Source organism: Panulirus ornatus, chromosome 65 (genome assembly GCF_036320965.1).
Source record: "Panulirus ornatus isolate Po-2019 chromosome 65, ASM3632096v1, whole genome shotgun sequence".
Taxonomy (NCBI): domain Eukaryota; kingdom Metazoa; phylum Arthropoda; class Malacostraca; order Decapoda; family Palinuridae; genus Panulirus; species Panulirus ornatus.
The window spans coordinates 25,264,096-25,290,212 of NC_092288.1; the positions used below are offsets into that span (position 1 = coordinate 25,264,096).

The 26,117-nt window shown below is 38.1% G+C and overlaps 1 protein-coding gene across 1 annotated transcript in view; it reads left to right on the forward strand.

Moving 5' to 3' along the window:
- Positions 1-25,428, forward strand: part of LOC139746549 (uncharacterized) — a 263,361-nt gene extending 237,933 nt beyond the window's left edge. Inside the window, exons 20-24 of the mRNA XM_071657899.1 lie at positions 4,782-4,914; positions 7,736-7,915; positions 12,456-12,634; positions 12,851-13,014; positions 22,909-25,428. Coding sequence (XP_071514000.1) covers positions 4,782-4,914; positions 7,736-7,915; positions 12,456-12,634; positions 12,851-13,014; positions 22,909-23,006 — 754 coding nt within the window. The 3' untranslated portion in view covers positions 23,007-25,428. The remainder of the gene's footprint in view (positions 1-4,781; positions 4,915-7,735; positions 7,916-12,455; positions 12,635-12,850; positions 13,015-22,908) is intronic.
- The last annotated feature ends 689 nt before the right edge of the window (positions 25,429-26,117 follow it).

Genomic DNA, 26,117 nt, shown 5'->3' on the forward strand with positions numbered 1-26,117 from the left:
GCAAATATACATACCTATACATCTCAGTGTACACATATATGTACACACACAGACACATACATATATACCCATGCACACAATTCACACTGTCTGCCTTTATTCATTCCCATCGCCACCTCGCCACACATGGAATACCATCCCCCTCCCCCCCTCATGTGTGCGAGGTAGCACTAGGAAAAGACAACAAAGGCCCCATTCGTTCACACTCAGTCTCTAGCTGTCATGCAATAATGCCCAAAACCACAGCTCCCTTTCCACATCCAGGCCCCACACAACTTTCCATGGTTTACCCCACACCCTTCACATGCCCTGATTCAATCCACTGACAGCACATCAACCCCGGTATACCACATCGATCCAATTCACTCTATTCCTTGCCCTCCTTTCACCCTCCTGCATGTTCAGGCCCTGATCACACAAAATCTTTTTCACTCCATCTTTCCACCTCCAATTTGGTCTCCCACTTCTCCTCGTTCCCTCCACCTCCGACACATATATCCTCTTGGTCAATCTTTCCTCACTCATTCTCTCCATGTGACCAAACCATTTCAAAACACCCTCTTCTGCTCTCTCAACCACGCTCTTTTTATTTCCACACATCTCTCTTACCCTTACATTACTTACTCGATCAAACCACCTCACACCACACATTGTCCTCAAACATCTCATTTCCAGCACATCCACCCTCCTGCGCACAACTCTGTCCATAGCCCACGCCTCGCAACCATACAACATTGTTGGAACCACTGTTCCTTCAAACATACCCAATTTTGCTTTCCGAGATAATGTTCTCGACTTCCACACATTCTTCAAGGCTCCCAGGATTTTCGCCCCCTCCCCCACCCGATGTTGTAAGAAGCTAAATATTCAAGAATTAGGCATATAGTGACTGCATATGAAATTGCTAACCCACCTTTGACATACATTTTATGAATTATCATTAAAAGGAAATTTTGTGATAGATTTGTACCATAAATCATCTTTATTACAAATTGATGAAAAAAAGTCCTAATGATACATATATCTGACTGATATCAGTTATATGTCAATGCTGAAAAGTGTCTCATTTGTAAATTCCTTTAGATTATTCCCTGAGATAATTGGTCTTAACCTTGCCTCATTTTATTGTCCTGTTGTCATCACTTTTCATGTAGTCAAATTGAATCTTTTAACTAAATATCTGACAAGAGCTGGAACCTGTCGAGACATCTTAATATACTGTCACATTTCTGAACACTTTACATCTCTTTCATTAGTTTAGCATCATCTGCAAGCATTTTGAGGTATAATTTTTGTCCTGCCAGGCCATTTACATATGTATGGTGGATATTGTGCACTAAGAAGTCAGAATTGAAAAGTGCCACTGACTTTTCTTTTTTTACATATTCAACATTTCCCCACATTAGTGAGGTAGCATCAGGAACAGATGGCTGATCTGTAGAGGAAAACCCTCACTTGTCCTCCTTCTCTGTTCCTTCTTTTGGAAAAGTAAAACAGGAGGGGAGGATTCCCATTTCGCCACTCACCCACCCCTTTTAGTTGCCTTCTTTTTCAAACTATTCGCCATTTCCCGCATCAGCAAGGTAGTGTTAAGAACAGAGGACTGGGCCTCTGAGGGAACATCCTCACCTGGCCCCCTTCTCTGTTCCTTTTTTTGGAAAATTAAAAAAAAAACAAGAGGCGAGGATTTCCAGCCCCCCGCTCCCTTCCCTTTTAGTCGCCTTCTACGACATGCAGGGAATAGGTGGGAAGTATTCTTTCTCCCCTATCCCCAGGGATTTAAGTCGCCTTCTACGTGGGCATAATTCTTTCTCCCCTATCCACAGGGATAGCCACTGACTTTTGTGATCTTTTCCATTATGCTTAGATAATTTTTTATTTTTCAAAGATCCTCCTTAAGCCTTCGTGGAATTATCATGAGGAGTAGGAGAAAAATAACACTACACATGTACCTCCTTGTATGTCATAAAAGCATCTAAGAGGAGAAGGCACCTGGAAATCCTTCCCTACTCTGGTATCCCTCTAGAAAGTAGGAACAGACGAACAAGTAAAGTAAGGATTTTCCCTCAAAAGCTTAGTTGCTCTTCTCAATGCGGTTTTGCTAAGGTGTCAAGAGAAGCAGTGCTTAAGATGCACAAGTGAAGTGTATGACATGTAAAAAGTGGAATGTGGATGCATGAAAAAGAGTTGTAAGAGTGTGGAAAGAGAAATGTAAATTGCTAGTTTAAGAGAAAAGGCTGGTTTCTGGATGTAATTGATTTGGAGGAGTTCAAAGGAAAGATATTAAGAGCTGAAAAAGATTATGAATTATTTGGAGGTCAGGGTAAAGGTATAGGAGCTGAAAAAGAGGGCAGATGAGAGACTGGGTGCAAAAGTATCAGTGAACCAAAAGGAAAATTAAAATAGATTTGAAAGAAGGTAAATAGCGTGAGGGGAACAAGAGAACAAATGGGGCGACAGTGAGGAATGCATATGGGGAAGTCGTTACAGGCAGAGAAGAGGTAAAAAAGAGAGTGAGCTTTTTCAAGCACTGCTAATTTTTTTAGGTGATACGGTGGTAGGTATGGTTTGTTTTGTGCAAGTTTGCATATAGAGCAAGTCATGGCAAATGGTACAGTTAAAAGTGATGAGGTAGGAAAGTACAGCAAAGTAGCACAAGTGGAAGCATTGAAGTTAAGTTTCTCAAGAAAGGAGGGGGTAGTACTGTTGATTGGCTAGTTAGGTTATTAGACATTGATTTGGTGGTGAATGCCAGAGAGAAACTCAAAAAGCTGGTGACATTGTAAGAAATGAAATGCATTTGGCAATATGTACATTGAGAGAGGTTGATCAAGTAAGCAATGACATTGAGAGAGGTGTGCTAATAAGTGAAGTATAACTTACAGGACCAACCCGGGTGTGCTATAGTTGTTTGGACATAGGAAGAGGATGTGAGAAGAGAGACTAAGAGGGTGTGTATATCAAAAGTGGATGGAGGGGAGACCAAAGAGTAGATTGAAAGAGGGTGTGAAAGAGGATTTGGGGCTTGACATTCAGGCTAGAGACGTAATTTGGTTCAGATGAATTGGGTCAGTGGGTATATACAGGATAATGTGTTGTCATTAGGCTTACTTGAGCATGTGAGGAGATCAAGGTAAACCATTGGGTAGTCTTTTGGGCTTGCCTGTGGATGGTAGGCTCTTGTTTTCATGTGTTATACATGACAACCAGATAGCAGATGTGTGCAAAAGAGGCTAGTGTTCATTTGGTTCTGCTGCTACCTCAATGATGCAAGAGAAACAGTTGGGTAAATAAGAAAAATGTTCCCATGCTTCTCTATAAGGGCACTAAATGTGCACCCTACCAGTGTGTAAGCACATCTTAAGCCATACATACTTTGAGCAGCCTAACTAACCAACATACAGTGTCATCCACTCTTGACTCTTTTGACATTTGATCGTGAACTTGGTTCTCATTACCCGCTTTCTTTTCACTATCCCATTTCCTGTGAGTCCCACTGTGCACACCACCTCATCCCAAACACACCACATCTGCCTTTTTCTCACCGACACATTCAGCACTTACTATTACCCCCATGTATTCTCAGTTCTCACACCAACTTCCCTCTAAAAATTCTTAAGCTCTCAGAAGTTTGTAAACACCGTTTGGGAAAATTTTATCCCTGCACTTACAGTCTGTACACCTTCTTGCTCATTCACTTAGAAATTGACTTCTCCATTCCACCACTTGGTAATCTCTTTCACATGTCATTATCCCATTTGTTGTATGCCACCCATTTCACCTGCAAACTCTCATAGATCCCTTTACTCTCACCATATGCTAGTCTTCATTCAGTTTCCCCTGGTATTTGTAAGCACATCTGTTTTTTAGGCATGCTCACATATACCACCACTTTCATTTGTATGTCATTTCTTGTCTTCTTTAGCACACCATCAGGAAACAATCAAACATTCCATCTGCCACATTCTTAGCATATTCACATCCAGCAGTCTCCCCTATGCAGACCTGTCATTTAATATGATGTACTGACTACTGTTACCTCAACCCAACTCACTCACATATACTTATGAATCCATACGTAAATGTAATAGAGATAATAGTACTAATAAGACTAATTCTTTTATGCATCATTGATTCTCCCGCTTTAGCAAGGTAGGGCCAGTAACAAACAACATCAGTCACATTTGCACACATTCTCTCTCTGGCTCTCATGTATATTGCACCTACTATCCACAGCTAAGCACATCTTGAGTGCTTCATATCATCCCGTAAACCTAAGTATTCCTTCCTGTGTTATTATCCTTATGGTGAAATATTGTGAAATAATAGATTTGCTTGCAAAATTATGAAAAACACACAAGTGTGGGTTAGAAATACACAAAATATCATATATTTACCTTTGTTTTGGATATTGGAGCATGGCACAGACATGTTTGGTGTGATCTTTCCTCATAAGGATATGAGGGGTTGTTATGGAGCTACATTTCTATGTACATTCAGATACTCTTAACATTTGTAAATATTATAAACTTTACTAAATTTTATAAACTACGCTTTATATAAATTTTCAGCACAGTGTTATTGGCTTTAGTACTTTCCTGTGGAGTGATGGTTTCTGCAGCACTCACCATTACACAAACTAACACCACATTCTATAAACCATGTCCCAGTTTGATGCATTTTCCTTTCCACCTTTCTCCAAAGTAGGCAAATGAGATTTTTGCACTCTAATTATAATAAACTAATTACTCATGCATTTGCTTTTTTCTTCTGTCTTTTAGTCCTCCAGGGTCTTTGCTACGCTCAGCATCCTTCCATGGCACCGAAGGTATGGGGGTGGCAGGTCGCTGGCCGCGGAGACCTAACCACCTGTACACAAGTGAGGATGATGGCCCTTGCTCATTAGAGGAGGAGGTGAGGACCTCCAAATATTGTTGAGAGATACTTCTTGTAACTGTGCGGCTTAGTGCATAAGATAGCATGTACATTGTATGTAATGTTGATTATGATTATAATGTAATAATGATTATTGTTGTAACTGTGGAGGGACTGTGCTACTCTTTTTCTTAACATTTTTTCCAGTTTTACATGTTGCCTTCCAGTAAGAGATAGGATTGGCATTGCAGGTTGTACCTCTGTGGTCTGGCAACTCCCATGGTCTGGCACATTTTGAATCTGCTGCTATTAGTTATTAGTTTATGGATCTGCCACCAGGGTGGCATTGTTAGCAGTGCTAAGGTGCCAAAATCTGTTTACACTGCAGCCAAGCTGACAGTCCTGTTAATTTCTTATATTCAGCTTTACTTTAGTCCTTCAGGATGTCATCCAAGATACCAAGGTGCAGATGGTGCTAGTGCTAATAAGTGTCAGCATAAATCATTATCTATGCTTGGAAAGATGGAGTTATTGAAAAAAATTAGATAAAGTTACTTCTGTACAGACTTTGTGTGAGTACTATGAGATTAGATCAAGTGTGTATGACTTTAGGGTCAATTTCTGTTTTCTGGCATTTTCTGTGGTCCAGCAATGGCCAGTTCCCAAGGTTGCTGGATTAAAGAGGTACAACCTTTACTTGAAAAATAGATGAAACACTATTTTTGAAAACCCTTTTACCAGACTTGTCATGGGCACCATTATCCATGATCAGTGCATTTTTTTTCTATAAAAAAGTAGATAAATCTTAAGGGATTGCTCAGCATTGTTTGGAAGTAGTGATACTTTTGAGCTAAGTGGTGTGACAGGAATTTGAAAAACATTTCACGTTTGCTCCGTCAATTATTTCAGTACTTAAAACTGATTTATCTCGTGATTATCCATTTCCTCAGCCTCTCACATTTCTTATAGACAACCATGAAACACACTTTCACTTTTTTGATACTTACACCTCCCCCAGAATAGTGGGACAACATTCTTTATGAAATTCAAGATGCTTTGGGAAACAAGACAGCGTCTACTCACATTCTTTAGAAGAGAATTCTGTAAGTCATGTCTAAATGGAACTCTGTAAGTGTAAAACTCATTTCCCATTAACCTCAAATATTGATCATTGAGGTTTCATCTGAAACCTCAACATTAAACACACATTTCTTGTTACCATAGCATAATCCAAGTTTCTTCCTTTACTTTTACCCCAGCTTTAGTTACATAATTTTCCTATCTTCTTTCAGTTTCTTATTTACAAAGGAATTCGAACAGCAACAGACCATTGGATTTTTACAAGGCCTGTTATGATATTGGAAGATATCAGAAACTCAGAGAGTAGTGTAGTAAAGAAGTTAGACTAAAGCTTAATACAATATTCAAACTGTGGATGGACCAATGAATTGTAAAGAATAAGGATGATTCCCTGGACTTGAACTTTAAAGCTTCACCTATGAAACGAAGACTTTTTCACTCTTTTCACTACCTACTTGGTTTTAGGTAACCAGAGATTATTGCACCCAAGTCTTTTTCCTCATTTACATTTTGCATTTCAACAGAATTCATACCATAACTGGCCTTTTTGTTTTCACAACCAGTATGTAAAACTTTGCACCTATCAATATTAATGTTCATTTGCCACTTATGAGCCCATATCATCAGTTTTTGTTTGTCAGTTTGAAGCTCTAGGTGTTTAAGTTCATTTGTAGATTCATTTCCCAACTTTGTATCATCATCAAAATTTGAAATCTTGCAATGAAACCCATAATTGATATCACTGATATATATGAGAAAGAGAACTAGTTCTAAGACTGATCCTTGTGGCACTGCACTTGTTACATGTAACCATTCTGTGGCTTGACCATTAATCCCTTCTCTTTGTTTACAGCCAGTTAACCAGTTTCCTATTCTCCAAAGTACATCCTCATCACTGCCATGTAGCTTAATTTTTACTGGTAATCTTTGATGAGGAACCTTATTGAAAGCTTTTTGAATGTCTAGATTGATAACATCTGCTACTTTACCTTTTGTCATATATGTTGATTATATTGTAAAAGAAATGAAGATTTGTCAGACATGAGCAGTTTCGTTGAAAATCATGCTGAGAATCGTTTAAGTGGTGGTCCTCTAAGTAGTTTACCATTCTCTCTCAAATGGTGGTTTCCATAAGTTTTCCAGTTACAGACTTTAAACTAATGTGACAATATTATCCGGGTATTGACACCTATTTTTTAATATTGTTATATTTGTAAAGTTCCCTTCATATGGAATTTTTCCTGCAGCAAGTGACTTATTGAAAAGGGCAGTTAAGGGCTTAACTATCTCATTTTTTGCCTCCACTGTTCTCAGATAAAACATCAGGGTCTGCTGTTATATTTATTTTCATTCCAATTATTGCTGAAAGTATGTATTTGGCTTTTTTTGGCAATTTGTTGAAGAGTGTTTCCTCCTTTATCACTGAAAATGGATTCCAGACATGGGTTGTGTCTTTGATTGTAAATACAGATTCAAAAAAGTCATTTAATATTTTTGCCATGACCTCATTGTCTTTAACCAAGTCGATGTTTTCCCTAATTAATGGACCTACTGACTGGAGAATGATTTTCTGTGGTACTTAATCCCTTATATATCTGATATAACTTTCACATGAATGAATCAATATATCTTAATGGTGTCATTTCAGTATTTCTCTGTGTCCATCTGTATCATAGTAGATCAACTGAAACCTGCATTGAAAATGATGTACCCATGAAGATTTTTGCAATGCACTGATTAATACTCTATAGATTTTGTTCATCACTTTAAAATGTTTCAGCAACCTCACCCTGTACCTCACTGCTCTCCATTGCGAAGATCCCCAACTTCTCCACATCAGTTATCATCCCCACACACCACTTCTCCTGCACGCCAAGGAACATTATCCTCAGCCCGTGCCCGAAGAGCATCTTATGCACTCTCTGATGAAGGAGAGGGTCATGTGGGTTCACCAAGAAAGGTAGATTTCTCATTATTATCATTATTTTTTTAAACAACAGAATATTTGGTGGGGCTTGACTGTGAATGAAGGGTTTTGATTTTGATACATTGTACATAAAAGCAGAATATTAGAAAGTAGCAAGTAAGGCCATGTTCATGTGTTCCCAATGCTGCCTTATTGTAGTAGGTGGAATTGAATATTATTTTACAATGAAAATTATGTTCTAGTTAATCGTAATAACAATGGTTTGGAGATATTTTTTAGAATATATAAGGATATCAGGTACACACAGTGTACCTTAGATTTTAGGACTTACATAGTGAAAGGTTGATCTGTAATCATAGATCCCTTTCATCAAAAGTTGTACTAAAACTTTTGATCATGAAAACCATGACAGTCCTGGAAGTTTCATAGCCAACCATCACTTGCTTTGAAATTCTAAAAATTAAGGAACCTGGCATCCTTTCAGTAGCAAATTGCATTTCTTTACCCCAAGTTCAGTGCATTGCAGCTCTCTTGTTTTTCTACTAAAAATTACTTCATCATATAAGTTTTTCTCTTGCTTGCTGTAGGTGACTCTAGCTTCAAAATATATAATTTTCATTGCCCTTTTGGATGTTGCATGAGGTAGTCTTGCAAATATCAGGTCTGTAACCCTTTGTTGAGTACCACCAGTTTTGAGCTTTAAGTTTCTCACCTGGTTTTGAAAAATATACAATCCTCTTGATTTACATGTAGGATTTTTTTGGATATGATAGGTTAAGGGACACTGTTATCAGTCTCAAGTGAAGAATTGCATAATGTGTTAACCATATATAGTTATTTCATATTATTATACTTTGTCGCTGTCTTCCGCGTTAGTGAGGTAGTGCAAGGAAACAGACGAAAGAATGGCCCAACCCACCCACATACACATGTATATACATACACGTCCACACACGCGCATATACATACCTATACATTTCAACATATACATATATGAATACAAACACAGACATATGCTTGTATACACATGTACGTAATTCATACTTGCTGCCTTTATTCATTCCAGTTGCTTCCCCGCCACACATGAAATGACAACCCTCTCTCCCCGCACGTGCATGAGGTAGCACTAGGAAAAGACAACAAAGGCCACATTCATTCACACTCATTTTCTAGCTGTCATGTTTAGTGCACCGAAACCACAGCTCCCTTTCCACATCCAGGCCCCACAAAACTTTCCGTGGTTTACCCCAGATGCTTTACATGCCATGGTTCAATTCATTGACAGCACGTCGACCCTGGTATACCACATCGTTCCAGTTCACTCTATTTCTTGCAAGCCTTTCACCCTCCTGCATGTTCAGGCCCTGATCGCTTAAAATATTTTTCACTCCATCCTTCCACTTCCAATTTGGTCCCCCACTTATCCTTGTTCCCTCCACCTCTGACACATATATCCTCTTTGTCAATCTTTCCTCACTCATTCTCTCCATGTGACCAAACCATTTCAAAACACCCTCTTCTGCTTTCTCAACCACACTGTTTTTATTACCACACATCTCTCTTACCCTTTCATTACTTACCTGATCAAACCACCTTACACCACATATTATCCTCAAACATCTCATTTCCAGCACATCCACCCTCCTCCGCACAACCCTATCTATAGGCCACCCCTTGCAACCATATAACATTGTTGGAACCACTATTCCTTCAAACATACCCATTTTTGCTTTCCGAGATAACGTTCTAGCCTTCCACACATTGTTCAACGCTCCCAGAACTTTCGCCCCCTCCCCCACCTAGTGACTCACTTCTGCTTTCATGGTTCCATCTGCTGCCAAATCCACTCCCAAATATCTAAACCACTTCACTTCCTCCAGTTTTTCTCCATTTAAACTTACCTCCCGATTGACTTGTCCCTTGCTCTTATTCACATTTACTCTCAGCTTTCTTCTTTCACACACTTTACCAAACTGAGTCACCAGCTTCTGCAGTTTCTCACCCGAATCAGCCATATATGTGTGTATATATATTAACCATAGAATGCATAAAGTGCTAATCAGATATATTTCCACATTCAGTGATGAGTGTCACAGCAGCATGTTTCAAGAAACATGCTGCTGTGACTATTCAAGGACTAACACTTGGGTAAAAGTGATTTATTTAAAAATCTTTTGACATTCTGAACTTGATTAGAATGTTATACAGTTTTCTCCCAACTTTAGAATTATATGAATCCTTGACATAGGAATTTGTAGGGTTCTGCTGAGTACTCTGGACTATACACCTTATCATCTTATTTCTTATTCTACTTTTATCAGGTTATGTCTTTATGTCTTTATGTCCTGTTGTGTCTTCATTCCCCAATTTAATTTGCCTCGCTTACTTTCACTAGTTTTTCATTGATTAATCAGTGATGAAGAGAAATAGGTATGATAAATGCAGTTTAAAAAGAGTGCTGTAATTGATATTGTAATGTCTTAAAAATTGCAGATTGGGCTGTTAAGTATGTATTTCAACAGAGAAAACAAACTAATTACAGAATTGACTATAATTTGCAGTCAACATGACTGGAAGGAGGTAAATAGGGTGCGTAAGACAAGGGAGCAAATGGGAACTTCAGTGAAGGGCGTAAATGGGGAGGTGATAACAAGTAGCGGTGATGTGAGAAGGAGATGGAATGAGTATTTTGAAGGTTTGTTGAATGTGTCTGATGACAGAGTGGCAGATATAGGGTGTTTTGGTCGAGGTGGTGTGCAAAGTGAGAGGGTTAGGGAAAATGATTTGGTAAACAGAGAAGAGGTAGTAAAAGCTTTGCGGAAGATGAAAGCCGGCAAGGCAGCAGGTTTGGATGGTATTGCAGTGGAATTTATTAAAAAAGGGGGTGACTGTATTGTTGACTGGTTGGTAAGGTTATTTAATGTATGTATGACTCATGGTGAGGTGCCTGAGGATTGGCGGAATGCGTGCATAGTGCCATTGTACAAAGGCAAAGGGGATAAGAGTGAGTGCTCAAATTACAGAGGTATAAGTTTGTTGAGTATTCCTGGTAAATTATATGGGAGGGTATTGATTGAGAGGGTGAAGGCATATACAGAGCATCAGATTGGGGAAGAGCAGTGCGGTTTCAGAAGTGGTAGAGGATGTGTGGATCAGGTGTTTGCTTTGAAGAATGTATGTGAGAAATACTTAGAAAAGCAAATGGATTTGTATGTAGCATTTATGGATCTGGAGAAGGCATATGATAGAGTTGATAGAGATGCTCTGTGGAAGGTATTAAGAATATATGGTGTTGGAGGCAAGTTGTTAGAAGCAGTGAAAAGTTTTTATCGAGGATGTAAGGCATGTGTACGTGTAGGAAGAGAGGAAAGTGATTGGTTCTCAGTGAATGTAGGTTTGCGGCAGGGGTGTGTGATGTCTCCATGGTTGTTTAATTTGTTTATGGATGGGGTTGTAAGGGAGGTAAATGCAAGAGTCCTGGAAAGAGGGGCAAGTATGAAGTCTGTTGGGGATGAGAGAGCTTGGGAAGTGAGTCAGTTGTTGTTCGCTGATGATACAGCGCTGGTGGCTGATTCATGTGAGAAACTGCAGAAGCTGGTGACTGAGTTTGGTAAAGTGTGTGGAAGAAGAAAGTTGAGAGTAAATGTGAATAAGAACAAGGTTATTAGGTACAGTAGGGGTGAGGGTCAAGTCAATTGGGAGGTGAGTTTGAATGGAGAAAAACTGGAGGAAGTGAAGTGTTTTAGATATCTGGGAGTGGATCTGTCAGCGGATGGAACCATGGAAGCGGAAGTGGATCATAGGGTGGGGGAGGGGGCGAAAATTTTGGGAGCCTTGAAAAATGTGTGGAAGTCGAGAACATTATCTCGGAAAGCAAAAATGGGTATGTTTGAGGGAATAGTGGTTCCAACAATGTTGTATGGTTGCGAGGCGTGGGCTATGGATAGAGATGTGCGCAGGAGGATGGGTGTGCTGGAAATGAGATGTTTGAGGACAATGTGTGGTGTGAGGTGGTTTGATCGAGTAAGTAACGTAAGGGTAAGAGAGATGTGTGGAAATAAAAAGAGCGTGGTTGAGAGAGCAGAAGAGGGTGTTTTGAAAAGGTTTGGGCACATGGAGAGAATGAGTGAGGAGAGATTGACCAAGAGGATATATGTGTCGGAGGTGGAGGGAACGAGGAGAAGAGGGAGACCAAATTGGAGGTGGAAAGATGGAGTGAAAAAGATTTTGTGTGATCGGGGCCTGAACATGCAGGAGGGTGAAAGGAGGGCAAGGAATAGAGTGAATTGGAGTCATGTGGTATACAGGGGTTGACGTGCTGTCAGTGGATTGAATCAAGGCATGTGAAGCGTCTGGGGTAAACCATGGAAAGCTGTGTAGGTATGTATATTTGCGTGTGTGGACGTGTGTATGTACATGTGTATGGGGGGGGGGGCCATTTCTTTCGTCTGTTTCCTTGCGCTACCTCGCAAACGCGGGAGACAGCGACAAAGTATAAAAAAAAAAAAAAAAAAAAAAAATGACTGCAACTTGTAAATCATGATTGACCTTCACATGCATGATTTGTTTTCAGACATCATTAGATGAATCTGGTAGTGAGGGGAAACGGTCACCTTTGGGAAGTACTCGAGGCATAGTATCCGGCAGATCTAAAGCTAAGATGGAAGCTTTAGACAACTTGGTGATATCAACTATTCATTCCCTCTCTGTCAAGGTCCGCACTACTTCAGAAACACTCTTGCAAAAGCTTAAGTAAGTGAAGTAGTTTTGTCAAGAGTGAGAGGGAAAAAGCACATCATTTATATAATTAGTCTTAAGTGAAATAGCATCTCATTTGCAGTAAAATGGCATGCATCACAGAAGAAGGAATTTTGGTGACTCAGGTGACCATTTTATTTAATGACATGCAGCTTGTGACTGTGTCTGATCATGTTTCTCCAACATAGTTTCAATCAGTTCTCTTCTTAGGTCTCAATATGATGAGGAAGGAGATCGTGCAGCACTACTGGAGGAGGTGTTGGCACACCTAAGTGAAAGTGACCAGACCCTCACTTCTGGCCAAAGCAGATCAACCTCCCGGGAGTTGGCTGGCATCCTTCGGAACCTCAAAAAAATTGAGCATGCATTGGAAGGTACGAGGTGTCTTGATCAATAGCTTACATCATTTTATAACCAGTACATGATTCACATGTGTAACAGTTAGGCCAGAGTGCCAAATCCTTTGGCAAATTTTTCAAGCATTATTGTATGGTCTCCAGTAGTATTGTGTGTAGAGATGTGTAGTAGCCAAATTTTTTAAAGAAAGTTGTGCATGCACTACCTGCTTACAGATAAGTAAATGATAGAGATATATAGACATATAAAAAGGAAATAAATGACATGTATAGATGTAGATGGACATTTTGTAAATTATAGTCAATGGTCAGGAACTAACTGTTTATTGTAATGGTAAATGTATTGCTTGTTTCTGTTAGTGTATAACCAGAGTAGTACAGGACTAAGGTATATGACACTAATACTCTTGAGTGTTAAATAACAAGATTCTTTACTAAATATGTGACCCTTACTCAAGCTGCTTATGCTCTCCTTTCAGTTGTAAATTTCAGTGTAGCTGCTCTGTAAGGTTTAGCTTAATTTTCTTCACAGGAAGTGTAAAATTACATATGATGAGTTGTGGATTTAAACTACTGATTTCATTGCACAATGATTTCCTTGTATATGTCATCAGTGACTACCTAGTAGACAATACTTATTGAATCAAACAGCATAGAGACTGTTTCCTTCTTTGCATCATGTTTATTTAAGTTTGTAATCATCTGCACAAAGACAGATGATCTTTTTTCATACTTGTCCCTCACCACAAGGTAAGCTTTCATGAACCTGAAAGTAATGATTTTAAATGACTTTATTGATTCCATCACATATTTTTTGTGTAAGATATGATTATTGGGGGATGATTCCAACTGCTTTAATAATTTTAAAGCTTGTTTGGTCAAATTTCTTTAATGTAGCACCTGTGAATGAAAACTCTCAAAATGCTCCCTTAGGTGGAGGTATATTATGCTGAAGAAACAAAGGTGACTGCTTCAAGTCTGTCACTGAGAGAAAAATATTCTATTTCTTGAGTCTTCAGAATATGAAAAAGAAATATATATAGATACCCTTTTCTGATGATCCTTGTCTCTATGCAGGATTAGGAACGATGGCTATATTTATGTAGTTATTAATTGCCTGGAAATTGGCCACTTAAATTAATAAGTAATGTGAAGGAGTGATAACCACTAATCTCTACCACATTTTGGTAAAAAAGTTTATTAGTGCAGGAATTAGAACTATTGTATCATTACTACGTATGGATATACCAGTCTGTACAATAGAATACGTGAAGGTTGTCGCTGAGATGATAAATTCAATTGCATGTGTTAATTTCACATAATGGTAGTGTAAATGAAGAGTATATACTTATATATATATGTATATATATATTAATAGCTTTGAGTATTTAATCATCTATACAATAAGTTGGTTTTGTACCATCAGTAATAGAAGCTTCAGTCATATTTCTGTGGCATGTCCTTTAAAGAAAGCCTTTGCTTGAACAGACATAGAGATAATATTCAAACTGTGCTCATTTTGACTAACCCCATTTTCTTCTTCTTTTTTCTACCTATACACTTTATCCTTCAGCCCTGACTGACAATGCCCTAGATGGTGATATCAATGGGTGAGAAGAGCTTTCAGCTTATCTATACTCTCAGCTAAAATTACCTGCTCAAACATCCTGCAAGATTAGATCTGTCCATACAAGGACATTGGACCATACTTTCCAACTTGAACACCACCAGTTTATCAGATATGTCTGTAGCTTAGTCCATTTTCATATTCAAACAGTGTTTGCATTTCTGTCATAGAGATTCCTTTAAAAATGCTTTTTATTTGAAATTACATAATATTACAATTCGCGCGTGTGTTTCAGAGATCCATAAATGATCGGATAAAATCATTTTCAAACTATGAAATTACCTCCTTTGACCTTTTAAACCATTTGAACATGTTCTTCATTAGAGGTAAATGCATTACATACATCATAGCAAAGAACGTCTTTGGCATTCATACATCTTATGATTTGTACCAAATATTTGATATGCTTTATATCCGTTATATTTTAAATGATGATACTAAAATTCATATTCGCAGTTTTAGTTAGAAATTATGGCCCTTGGATCAATAGATGTATACTTGCTTTTTGCTGTTTAGATACAAGTCTGTCATGTAGTGTAGTGAAGGATATAAATCTTTGGATAGTCTAATGGATCCATAACTTTATCCAAAAGATTCCCTCAGATACACTATATGTTTGTTGATTATTTTTAATGACCTTTACAAATTAGAAAACTCAGGTATTTCTTACACACGCATACCTAATTACAACTTGTTTTGATAGAATCAAAGCCTTTCAGGCAGAAACAAGATGGAGATGAGACAAGTTTCTTAGACTTGACAAAATTATGGATGCATTGGTTTGCTCTCCGTAAATTTTCAGTTATGTGTCACTCACTAGAACTTTCATCGTAGTTGCAAGAAAGATTGTCTTGCATTGCATGTAGAAGTGGTTATGTAACTGGTTCATAAATGTTGTTTCTTTTTCAAATGGCATCCTATGAAAAGTAATAAATGGGAAAACATTGTATTTAATTCATATTATTTAGGGCTTATCTGCCTCTCATACCATAGTATTTCCAGGTGTTCATTTTTGTGCATTTCACGAAGATGAAATACAAAATGATATCAGGAAATTGTATAGAAGGCTGTAGCTCTTTCTGTATTCCCCTCCCACATATACACACACCCTGCAGCAAAGACTAATCCTGTTTATGATTGCATTAATGAAGAGAAAATTACTTAGGGTGACACTGTATCATCATTCCACTTGTATCTCTAAGTCAGCTAATATTATAACCAGCATACAGAAGGTTTTATCCAAATATTGTCGGACTTTAAGTATGTCAGGTTTTAATAAGTTTTATTATGATTTATTTTTATAGCTCTTATTTATTGCACTCAGTTTTGATTATTAAGAAGAATAACCTAAGTTATAGAAAGTTGTTGTTTTCCTAAATATTTGTCTGGTGGAATTAATTAATCAAGGTTTAACCCTTTAGGTTTGGCACATGCCATGCACAGTCAGTAGTACTATCATGGCTTTTGGATAAGGTTGTGCAAGGTCCATCTGGCTATGTGACAAGAAATAGCACAAATGATAGACAGACAGGAAAGTGGATGCTGATTTAAATGGGATTTGCTGTATTTTGAAATTGAAGAACACTGTTAGATTGGCACTTGTGGAAAAAAGCAGTAGCTTGCCAACTGGTCGATGTATGAATACTTTTCTTTGTTTTCTTTTGCATATACTTATCCTTCAAATACTTTCTTGTAAGTAGGTGATACCCAAATTGACAATCAGAATTCTTTAGGAAATCTTTTGAACTTTGCTGTTGGTTTTATCATATCCTCTCCTTTTTAACTCCCACCTCAAAGTAATACATTTCACCCATTCAACAATTTATTCCCTGCCATACCACACCTCTCATACACCCCTTTATTTCTCTCTTCATTCTGTCTAGCCACACCTCTTGCTCTTTACAAATAGCTCATTTTGACAGCCTGGCTGTCTTGACCTTAGTGACTCATTCCATGTCACTGTTTCAGCTTCATAGGTCAGGGTTAGGAGAACCATGCTGTCTCTTATTCCTCTCTTCACTTCAGTACGTACACCTCTACCCTTCAATATCCTATGAAGGGACCCAATGACTCTTCTACCCAGTACTGTTCTTTCTCTTATCTCTCCTTCCATATCACCAAGCTTACCCAAGACAGTTCCTTATATACTTAAATTCTCTCACCTCTTCCAGTCTTTCTCCCCTATATGCAAAGCACAATTTAGTACTCTTTCTTTTTTCACTCTATATGGCTTTACAAAATCTGTACTTTCATTGTTTTCTTTCAAGCAGCATTACTTAACTTTTACTTGCACTCATTTACCTTCAGTAAATATGCTTACATACATCATAAAACACACAACCTTCTGCAACTCCTCTTCACTGGTTGGTGAGGCTATTCATTGTATGTATGGCTCATGGTGAAGTGCCTGAGGATTGGCGGAATGCTTGCATAATGCCATTGTACAAAGGCAAAGGGGATAAAGGTGAGTGTTCAAATTACAGAGGTATAAGTTTGTTGAGTATTCCTGGTAAATTATATGGGAGGGTATTGATTGAGAGGGTGAAGGCATTTACAGAGCATCAGATTGGGGAAGAGCAGTGTGGTTTCAGAAGTGGTAGAGGATGTGTGGATAAGGTGTTTGCTTTGAAGAATGTATGTGAATACTTAGAAAAGCAAATGGATTTGTATGTAACATTTATGGATCTGGAGATGGCACATGATAAGAGTTGAAAGAGATGCTCTGTGGAAGGTATTAAGAATATATGGTGTGGGAGGCAAGTTGCTAGATGCAGTGAAAAGATTTTATCGAGGATGTAAGTCATGTGTACGAGTAGGAAGAGAGGAAAGTGATTGGTTCCTGGTGAATGTTGGTTTGCAGCTGGGGTGCATGATGTCTCCATGGTTGCTTAATTTGTTTATGGATGGGGTTGTTAGGGAGGTCAATGCAAGGGTTTTGGAGAGAGGGGCAAGTTTGCAGTCTTTTGTGGATGAGAAAGTTTGGGAAGTGAGTCAGTTGTTGTTCGCTGATGATACAGCGCTGGCAGCTGATTCGGGTAAGAAATTGCAGAAGCTGGTGAATGAGTTTGGTAAAGTGTGTGAAAGAAGAAAGCTGAGAATTCAAACTTACCTCCCAATTGACTTGACCCTCAACCCTACTGTACCTAAATAACCTTGCTCTTATTCACATTTACTCTTAACTTTCTTCTTTCACACACTTTACCAAACTCAGTCACCAGCTTCTGCAGTTTCTCACATGAATCAGCCACCAGCGCTGTATCATCAGCGAACAACAACTGACTCACTTCCCAAGCTCTCTCATCCACAACAGACTTCATTTTTGCCCCTCTTTCCAAAACTCTTGCATTCACCTCCCTAACAACCCCATCCATAAACAAATTAAACAACCATGGAGACATCACACACCCCTGCCACAAACCTACATTCACTGAGAACCAATCACTTTCCTCTCTTCCTACACGTACACATGCCTTACATCCTCGATAAAAACTTTTCACTGCTTCTAACAACTTGCCACCCACACCATATATTCTTAATACCTTCCACAGAGCATCTCTATCAACTCTCTCATATGCCTTCTCCAGATCCATAAATGCTACATACAAATCCATTTGCTTTTCTAAGAATTTCTCACATACATTCTTCAAAGCGAACACCTGATCCACACATCCTCTACCACTTCTGAAACCACACTGCTCTTCCCCAATCTGATGCTCTGTACATGCCTTCACCCTCTCAGTCAATACCCTCCCATATAATAATGATAATAATATATATATATATTATTATTATTATTATTTTTATTATTATTATTATTCCCGCATTAGCAAGGTATATATATATATATTTTGGAAAGAGGGGCAAGTATGAAGTCTGTTGTGGATGAGAGAGCTTGGGAAGTGAGTCAGTTGTTGTTCGCTGATGATGCAGCGCTGGTGGCTAATTCATGTGAGAAACTGCAGAAGCTGGTGACTGAGTTTGGTAAAGTGTGTGAAAGAAGAAAGTTAAGAGTAAATGTGAATAAGAGCAAGGTTATTAGGTACAGTAGGGTTGAGGCTCAAGTCAATTGGGAGGTAAGTTTGAATGGAGAAAAACTGGAGGAAGTAAAGTGTTTTAGATATCTAGGAGTGGATCTGGCAGTGGATGGAACCATGGAAGCGGAAGTGGATCATAGGGTGGGGGAGGGGGGCGAAAATACTGGGAGTCTTGAAGAATGTGTGGAAGTCGAGAACATTATCTCGGAAAGCAAAATTGGGTATGTTTGAAGGAATAGTGGTTCCAACAATGTTGTATGGTTGCGAGGCATGGGCTATGGATAGAATTGTGAGCAGGAGGGTGGATGTGCTGGAAATGAGATATTTGAGGACAATGTGTGGTGTGAGGTGGTTTGATCGAGTAAGTAATGTAAGGGTAAGAGAGATGTATGGAAATAAAAAGAGCGTGGTTGAGAGAGCAGAAGAGGGTGTTTTGAAATGGTTTGGGCTCATGGAGAGAATGAGTGAGGAAAGATTGACCAAGAGGATATATGTGTCGGAGGTGGAGGGAACAAGAAGTGGGAGACCAAATTGGAGGTGGAAAGATGGAGTGAAAAAGATTTTGAGTGATCGGGGCCCTGAACATGCAGGAGGGTGAAAGGCGGGCAAGGAATAGAGTGAATTGGATCAATGTGGTGAGTGTGAACGAATGGGGCCTTTGTTGTCTTTTCCTAGCGCTACCTCACACACATGAGGGGGGGAGGGGGATGGTATTCCATGTGTGGCGAGGTGGCGATGGGAATGAATAAAGGCAGACAGTGTGAATTGTGTGCATGGGTATATATGTATGTGTCTGTGTGTGTATATATATGTGTACATTGAGATGTATAGGTATGTGTATTTGCGTGTGTGGACGTGTATGTATATACATGTGTATGGGGGTGGGCTGGGCCATTTCTTTCGTCTGTTTCCTTGCGCTACCTCGCAAACGCGGGAGACAGCGACAAAGCAAAATAAAAATATAAAGGGGATAGGGGATTAAGAATACTTCCCACGTATTCCCTGCATGTTTTTTTTTGATTTTCCAAAAGAAGGAACAGAGAAGGGGGTCAGGTGAGGATATTCCCTCTAAGGCCCAATTCTCTGTTCTTAACGCTACCTCGCTAACGCGGGAAATGGCAAATAGTATGAAAAAAAAAAAAAAATATATATATATATATATATATATATATATATATATATATATATATATATATATATATATATATATATATATATATATATATCCCTGGGGATAGGGGAGAAAGAATACTTCCCACGTATTCCCTGCGTGTCGTACAAGGCGACTAAAAGGGGAGGAAGCGGGGGGGCTGGAAATCCTCCCCTCTCTATTTTTTTTAATTTTTCCAAAAGAAGGAACGGAGAAGGGGCCAGGTGAGGATGTTCCCTCAAAGGCCTAGTCCTCTGTTGTTAACGCTACCTCGCTAATGCGGGAAATGGCGAATAGTTTGGAAAAAAAAAAAATATATATATATATATATATATATATATATATATATATATATATATATATATATATATATATATATATATGTTATCCCTGGGGATAGGGGAGAAAGAATACTTCCCACGTATTCCCTGCGTGTCGTAGAAGGCGACTAAAAGGGAAGGGAGTGGGTGGCTGGAAATCCTCCCCTCTCGTTTTTTTTTAATTTTCCAAAAGAAGGAACAGAGAAGGGGGCCAGGTGATGATTTTCCCTCTAAGGCCCAGTCCTCTGTTCTTAACGCTACCTCGCAAATGCGGGAAATGGCGAATAGTATGAAAAAAAAAAAAATATATATATATGCGCCCATACATGCACATATACATACACATGTACATATTCATACTTGCTTGCCTTTATCCATTCCTGCTGCTACCCAGCCACAGAGGATATATATCCCTCCCTCCTTCATATGCCCCCTTTTCTGTTCCTTCATTTGGAAAAGTAAAAACTGGACGGGAGGATTTCCAGCCCCCATCCAACCCCTTTTAGTTACCTTCTATGACATGCAGGAATACGTGGGAATATATACATATACACAATTGTCTTTCATAGGAAATGAGATATTTGAGAAAGGAGCATGTGATATAACTAGGTGGAATGAAGGAAGTAGCGAGTGGTTGTATGAAAGATTTCGTATGGCAAGGAATGCAAAGGGAATTTATTGTGGATTGGTAGATTGGGTGAATCATAATATTTTAAGTTGGGTTAGGCACGTGGAAAGAATTGAGGATAGGGAGTGTATGAGGAGGGTGTATGTGCGAGAGGAAGACCTCGTGTGATATGGCTATATAGTGTGAAAAAGTGCTGGAGGGAGAGAAATGGGGAGGAATGCTGGAAAGGTGTTTGCAAGGGAGGTGTGTAAGGACAGGGATTAGTGGAGACTTTTACTATGGCCAGCCCCATGATGGGAGTTCCCGAAGGGAATGGGCATCAGAGATATAGAGATAGATAGATAGAAGGATTTTACCACTCGTTTAAACTAATAATTATCTACATATTCAGAAAATGGAAGGATAAACCTTGCCTTTTGTTAAAAACATTCATCTTGGTGAATGATATAGTAAATTGTATTTTTTGTTTATTTTTTCAGTACAGTTCATTAGGTTTTTCCCAAATTTATGAACAAATAATTACTAATGTTTTGATAATCATTTGTAACTATTTCTCATGATAACATAACATTTTTAGTATTATTTCCTGTATGTTTGGCCAATGGCACTTAACCCCTTACATAAATGGAAACTAACCTAATAATATATCACTTTGAGTTGTGAAAATCTTTTTCCCTTTCTTACAGTTTATATCGACCAGTCACTAATTTTATTTTTTTATAAGTCATAGCCCCAAAAGCATTGTTGTACTAATAGAAACATTGAGGATATCAGGAAAAGTGATGATTTTTGATCTAGCTCCCTAAGCCACTGGCATGAGAGGCCTGTGCTGGAAGGCTCGTCACTAGTGCCTCACCCTCTGTGTTCAAAAGTGTTAAATATCTTGAGGTGTAGATGGAAATATTTAATGTTAACACAGAAAAATCACAATTTCTTGCACATAAAAAAAGTGATAATGATCCTGTGGCTAGCCAACCTTTTCCCAAAGTTTGGGTTGTGACATGTAGGAGGGGATGAATGCAGCTGATGGTCTCATGAATCTAGGGTTAAAGAAAACAATTCAGACTTGTCTCACTTGGTGAATTTATATACTTGAATATCTTCAGTCAGACATATGGTTACCTGCTTCACATGGTTGTGAAGGCATACAATCCCTTATAACAGGACAAGGTTTTCTTGTACAGCGTGTGTTCCCCAAGCAAGAGATTTTTCTATAAGAACAGAGGAAGCCACAAACAATCATTTCCCCTTTTCGTTTGTTCCCTGTTATTTAGAATTATTGAAATGTTACCTTCCACCAAATTAGCATAATATAATTAAACTTACATTACCTCATATACTGGGCAAGTTCCTTTGACTGAAGAGCACCAGAGTGGAAATGCCCAGTTCAGTGTATCTCTTTTAGTGCTAGATTGTACCAGCTTTGTTTGTGTGCTCTGTAAGAATTAACTTATTTTATCATCACCCTTTTTAAATCTTGTTTGTTTATACCTTTCCTCTTTTAGCTAAATTCTTTATGTATATTTCAACATATTTAATTTTTTTGTATTGTCACAAGATAACTGGTCGAAATGGATTCCGTTTCAAGCATACAATTCTTATACCTTTTGTAAGATATGTTAATGTGTTATGAACAATATAGTATTATTTCATTCTTAAGTAAGTACTGCATTATTATATTTTTCTTTTTCGGTATTCTGGGATTTACCTTATGGTATGGTGGAGAATGTGCATGTGAACAAGTATCTTTTTGTTTATATACATTCAAACACATTATTCTGATGTGGAATTGTCAGTTTGTGCATTGATATTTTCTGCACAAGTATTATATGTATGCCCTGGGATAGCAAATGATTCAGTACTTAAATCCCATTGGGTCTTAAATATATGATTGCATAGAGATTGTCAGTCACAAAATTGTTTTTGAAAGTCTTGTATGCCAACCAGCTATGTATACAGGAAATGGCATGTTTAGATACTGAAAAAACAAATCAACCACTATTTTTGTTTGTACCTATTTTATTTGCGGCTAAACTTTTTGCTCTGCATTTATCTTGCATTAAACAGATTCTATAAGGTTTATGGTTTTGGGAAGTTTATGTTGGTCATGTTTGTAACTGACACATCTTAATAGAAATTTTTCATCCCAACAGTAATTGACCGTGTTATGGTGTGCGTGGATGATGATGACCTGGATGAAGACGATCTTGATGGAACCACTGGTCATGAATGGGGGGGCAGCGACTACTGATTAACCTGAAAGAGAAAGTGAAAAATACTCTCCCACTAAGATTTGTAAATAGAGAAACTCTAAAAGAGCATTGAAAACATGTTTATGAATTTTAAGAAAAACCTGCTTGACTAAAAGCTGTACTATAGTGTAAAACTGTGTGTGAATAGTGAGAAGTACTGTGTTCAACCAAGAGACATTGACTTTAGATGTGTTTATGTGATAATCAAGTTAGTATGACTGACAGTACTTAACTTCTTTGAAATATGTTGATCTGTTTAAGATGAAATGATCCAAACATTGTTTCAAAGTGTGCAACACTTGAGTTTGTGGTGAGATTGGCTGTGAAGAAAGACTGTAGTATAGTAAGTGTTGAAGAAAGTGTTTCAGAATCATGTGAACTTAGAATTTTCAAGAAATACAATATATACAGAAGACATCTTTAGGTGGCAACAGATGGATGACAACTGTGTCTGATATTGGAGGTGACAACCCATATTAACCATGCAGAAGATTGACAAGTAGGCAGCAGCCTAGAACAATTGATAGACTTCTTAACATAGTAACTACGGAAGATTAACCAAATTGATTTTGTGGGATGTTGCATTTGCATTTGTCTGTGGAACAGGACAAAGAAATAAAACATTCCATTTATGTATAATTATTACCCAAGGTTATCCACAGAGGTGCCATTTGAACACAAATGATTTATTTGGAGACATGTTGTTATAATGTCATCTGCTCTGTGAATACTTCAAGCACTCAGAGTTAAGGGTCTGACTCCTTATTTTCCCAGGTAATCTGGAGTTTTTTTGTTTTTTTTATAGTAGTAATATCTCATGTGGTTACTAATATACTAAGGTTACAGTTTTTGCAAAATTTTGGTAAACAATGACCATAAAGAGCAGCCCATGACTTTTAAAACTGGGAATATTAAAGCATAAATATGCAGTTAAGAATACACTTCATATAGCTAACCTCCTGAAGTAGATGTGGCTCTCACATCTTAAAAGTTTCGCTCATATCCATAAAATTGTTTTGTTGTGTGCTGGGCTTTGCCCAAAATCACTACATTGCCCTTTTACTGTGATTAATATTGAGAATGTTGTCGCTGGAATTCAGCTCATTGCATTTCCATCTTGCTTTTTGGTAACAGATGTTTTGCATGTGTACAATATCTCAAATTTTCATTTATGTGCAGGGAATTTTATAGTTCGAATTTATTTTCTCCATCATGATACAAAATCATTTGTGTATTTTTTCTATAGCTGGAACCATGCTTGTTCCTGTTTACAAAACAGTTGATTCACATGCAGTCACCTGGTAGTCAAAATGTGTATGGTTATCATCGTTGTTGATACTCATCTGTAAACAAGTAATGAGGATGATCTAGGTGTACATTGATTCAACATAATTGCCATATTATGGATAGATTTTATTTATGTATATGGAGAAAGTCTTTCAGTCATTCCTGTTTTAATGTATTTTATTATTTAATTTGGATTTTATAAAGATACTAAAAGTTGCTTCATTCTTGCTAACATTGCAGAGTGTAGTATGCATTCAGGCCAGAGCTTCACTAAGCTAACACTTGAAACACGGCCACGTCTTGGACCCATTAACTCTCTCACCATCTATCAAGGTGTGCTATAATGGCTGTAAACATTTTGCTTCAGCTAAAGATTCTAAATGTCTTCTGTTGTTGTTGAGAGACATTTCAGTATTGTGCATTTACCAACAGCCACTAAGATCACACTGGGGAGACAGAGTAGTTTCTGGCCACCTCGGTGGTCTTCCACACCTGTTAAAGGTTCACTTAAAGGACTCCGTCACCATTAAAAGTTTTAAATGTACTGATTTTTTTTTATTCCAATAGCTGAACATTATCAAGAGGGATGAATGCATAAATAATGGCCTGAAGTACTCTGTCTGTCCTTGTGCTTTGTGCAAAAGCTAGTCCTGTAAATGTAAAGTCTTGAATCTCTTGCTTTTTATATAGATTGTCTTGTAAAATTAGAGTTTTTAATTTTATACCATTGTGTACAGTATTTGTAAGCAAGTACACAACGAAGGTCAACTCTTGTTCAGTGTTTACCACTCGAGTGTTTCTCATCCCACTCTGTACATTCACATTGTCAAGTCTTGTCTGATTGGCTCAATATTTTTTTATGAACTTCATAGTCAGATATTAGTTAAGACCCTCAAGGCTTGGTTCCACTCCCGTTCTTCAATTTTTAATAAGCTTTCAGAATGATTGCTGACTTTTTTTCTTTTTGTAAATTTTCAGTACAGAAGCTAATGCTATTTTAATGACATGTATTATATGACTTAGATGATTTGGCAGAGGGCGACATTCTCTTACAAGTGATATTGTAAATAACACCATTAAATGTACTTTATACATTAAAAAAATGTTAGCAATATAAAGTAAAGCTTAACTCGAGTTCGTAGTATCATTGACTGCATCATATAAATGTGTAGTAGACTACTCATAATTTGGTATTTAACTGACTAATATTAATTTCCCATTTTTTTTAGAAAGTTAAAAATACAAGGAGGGGAGGATTTCTGGCCCCCCGCTCCCGTCCCCGCTAGTCGCCTTCTACAATACGTGAGGAATGCGTGGGAAGTATTCTTTCACCCCTATCCCCAGGGATAATATATATATATATATATACATACATTTATCCCTGGGGATAGGGGAGAAAGAATACTTCCCACGTATTCCCTGCGTGTCGTAGAAGGCGACTAAAAGGGGAGGGAGCGGGGGGCTGGAAATCCTCCCCTCTCAATTTTTTTTAATTTTCCAAAAGAAGGAACAGAGAAGGGGGCCAGGTGAGGATATTCCCTCAGTGGCCCAGTTCTCTGTTCTTAACGCTACCTCGCTAATGCGGGAAATGGCGAATAGTTTGAAAAAAAAAAAAAAATATATATACATATACACATATATACACACATACACACATATACACACATGAGGGGGGAGGGGGATGGTATTCCATGTGTGGCGAGGTGGCGATGGGAATGAATAAAGGCAGTGTGAATTGTGTGCATGGGTATATATGTATGTGTCTGTGTGTGTAATATATATGTGTACATTGAGATGTATAGGCATATATATTTGCGTGTGTG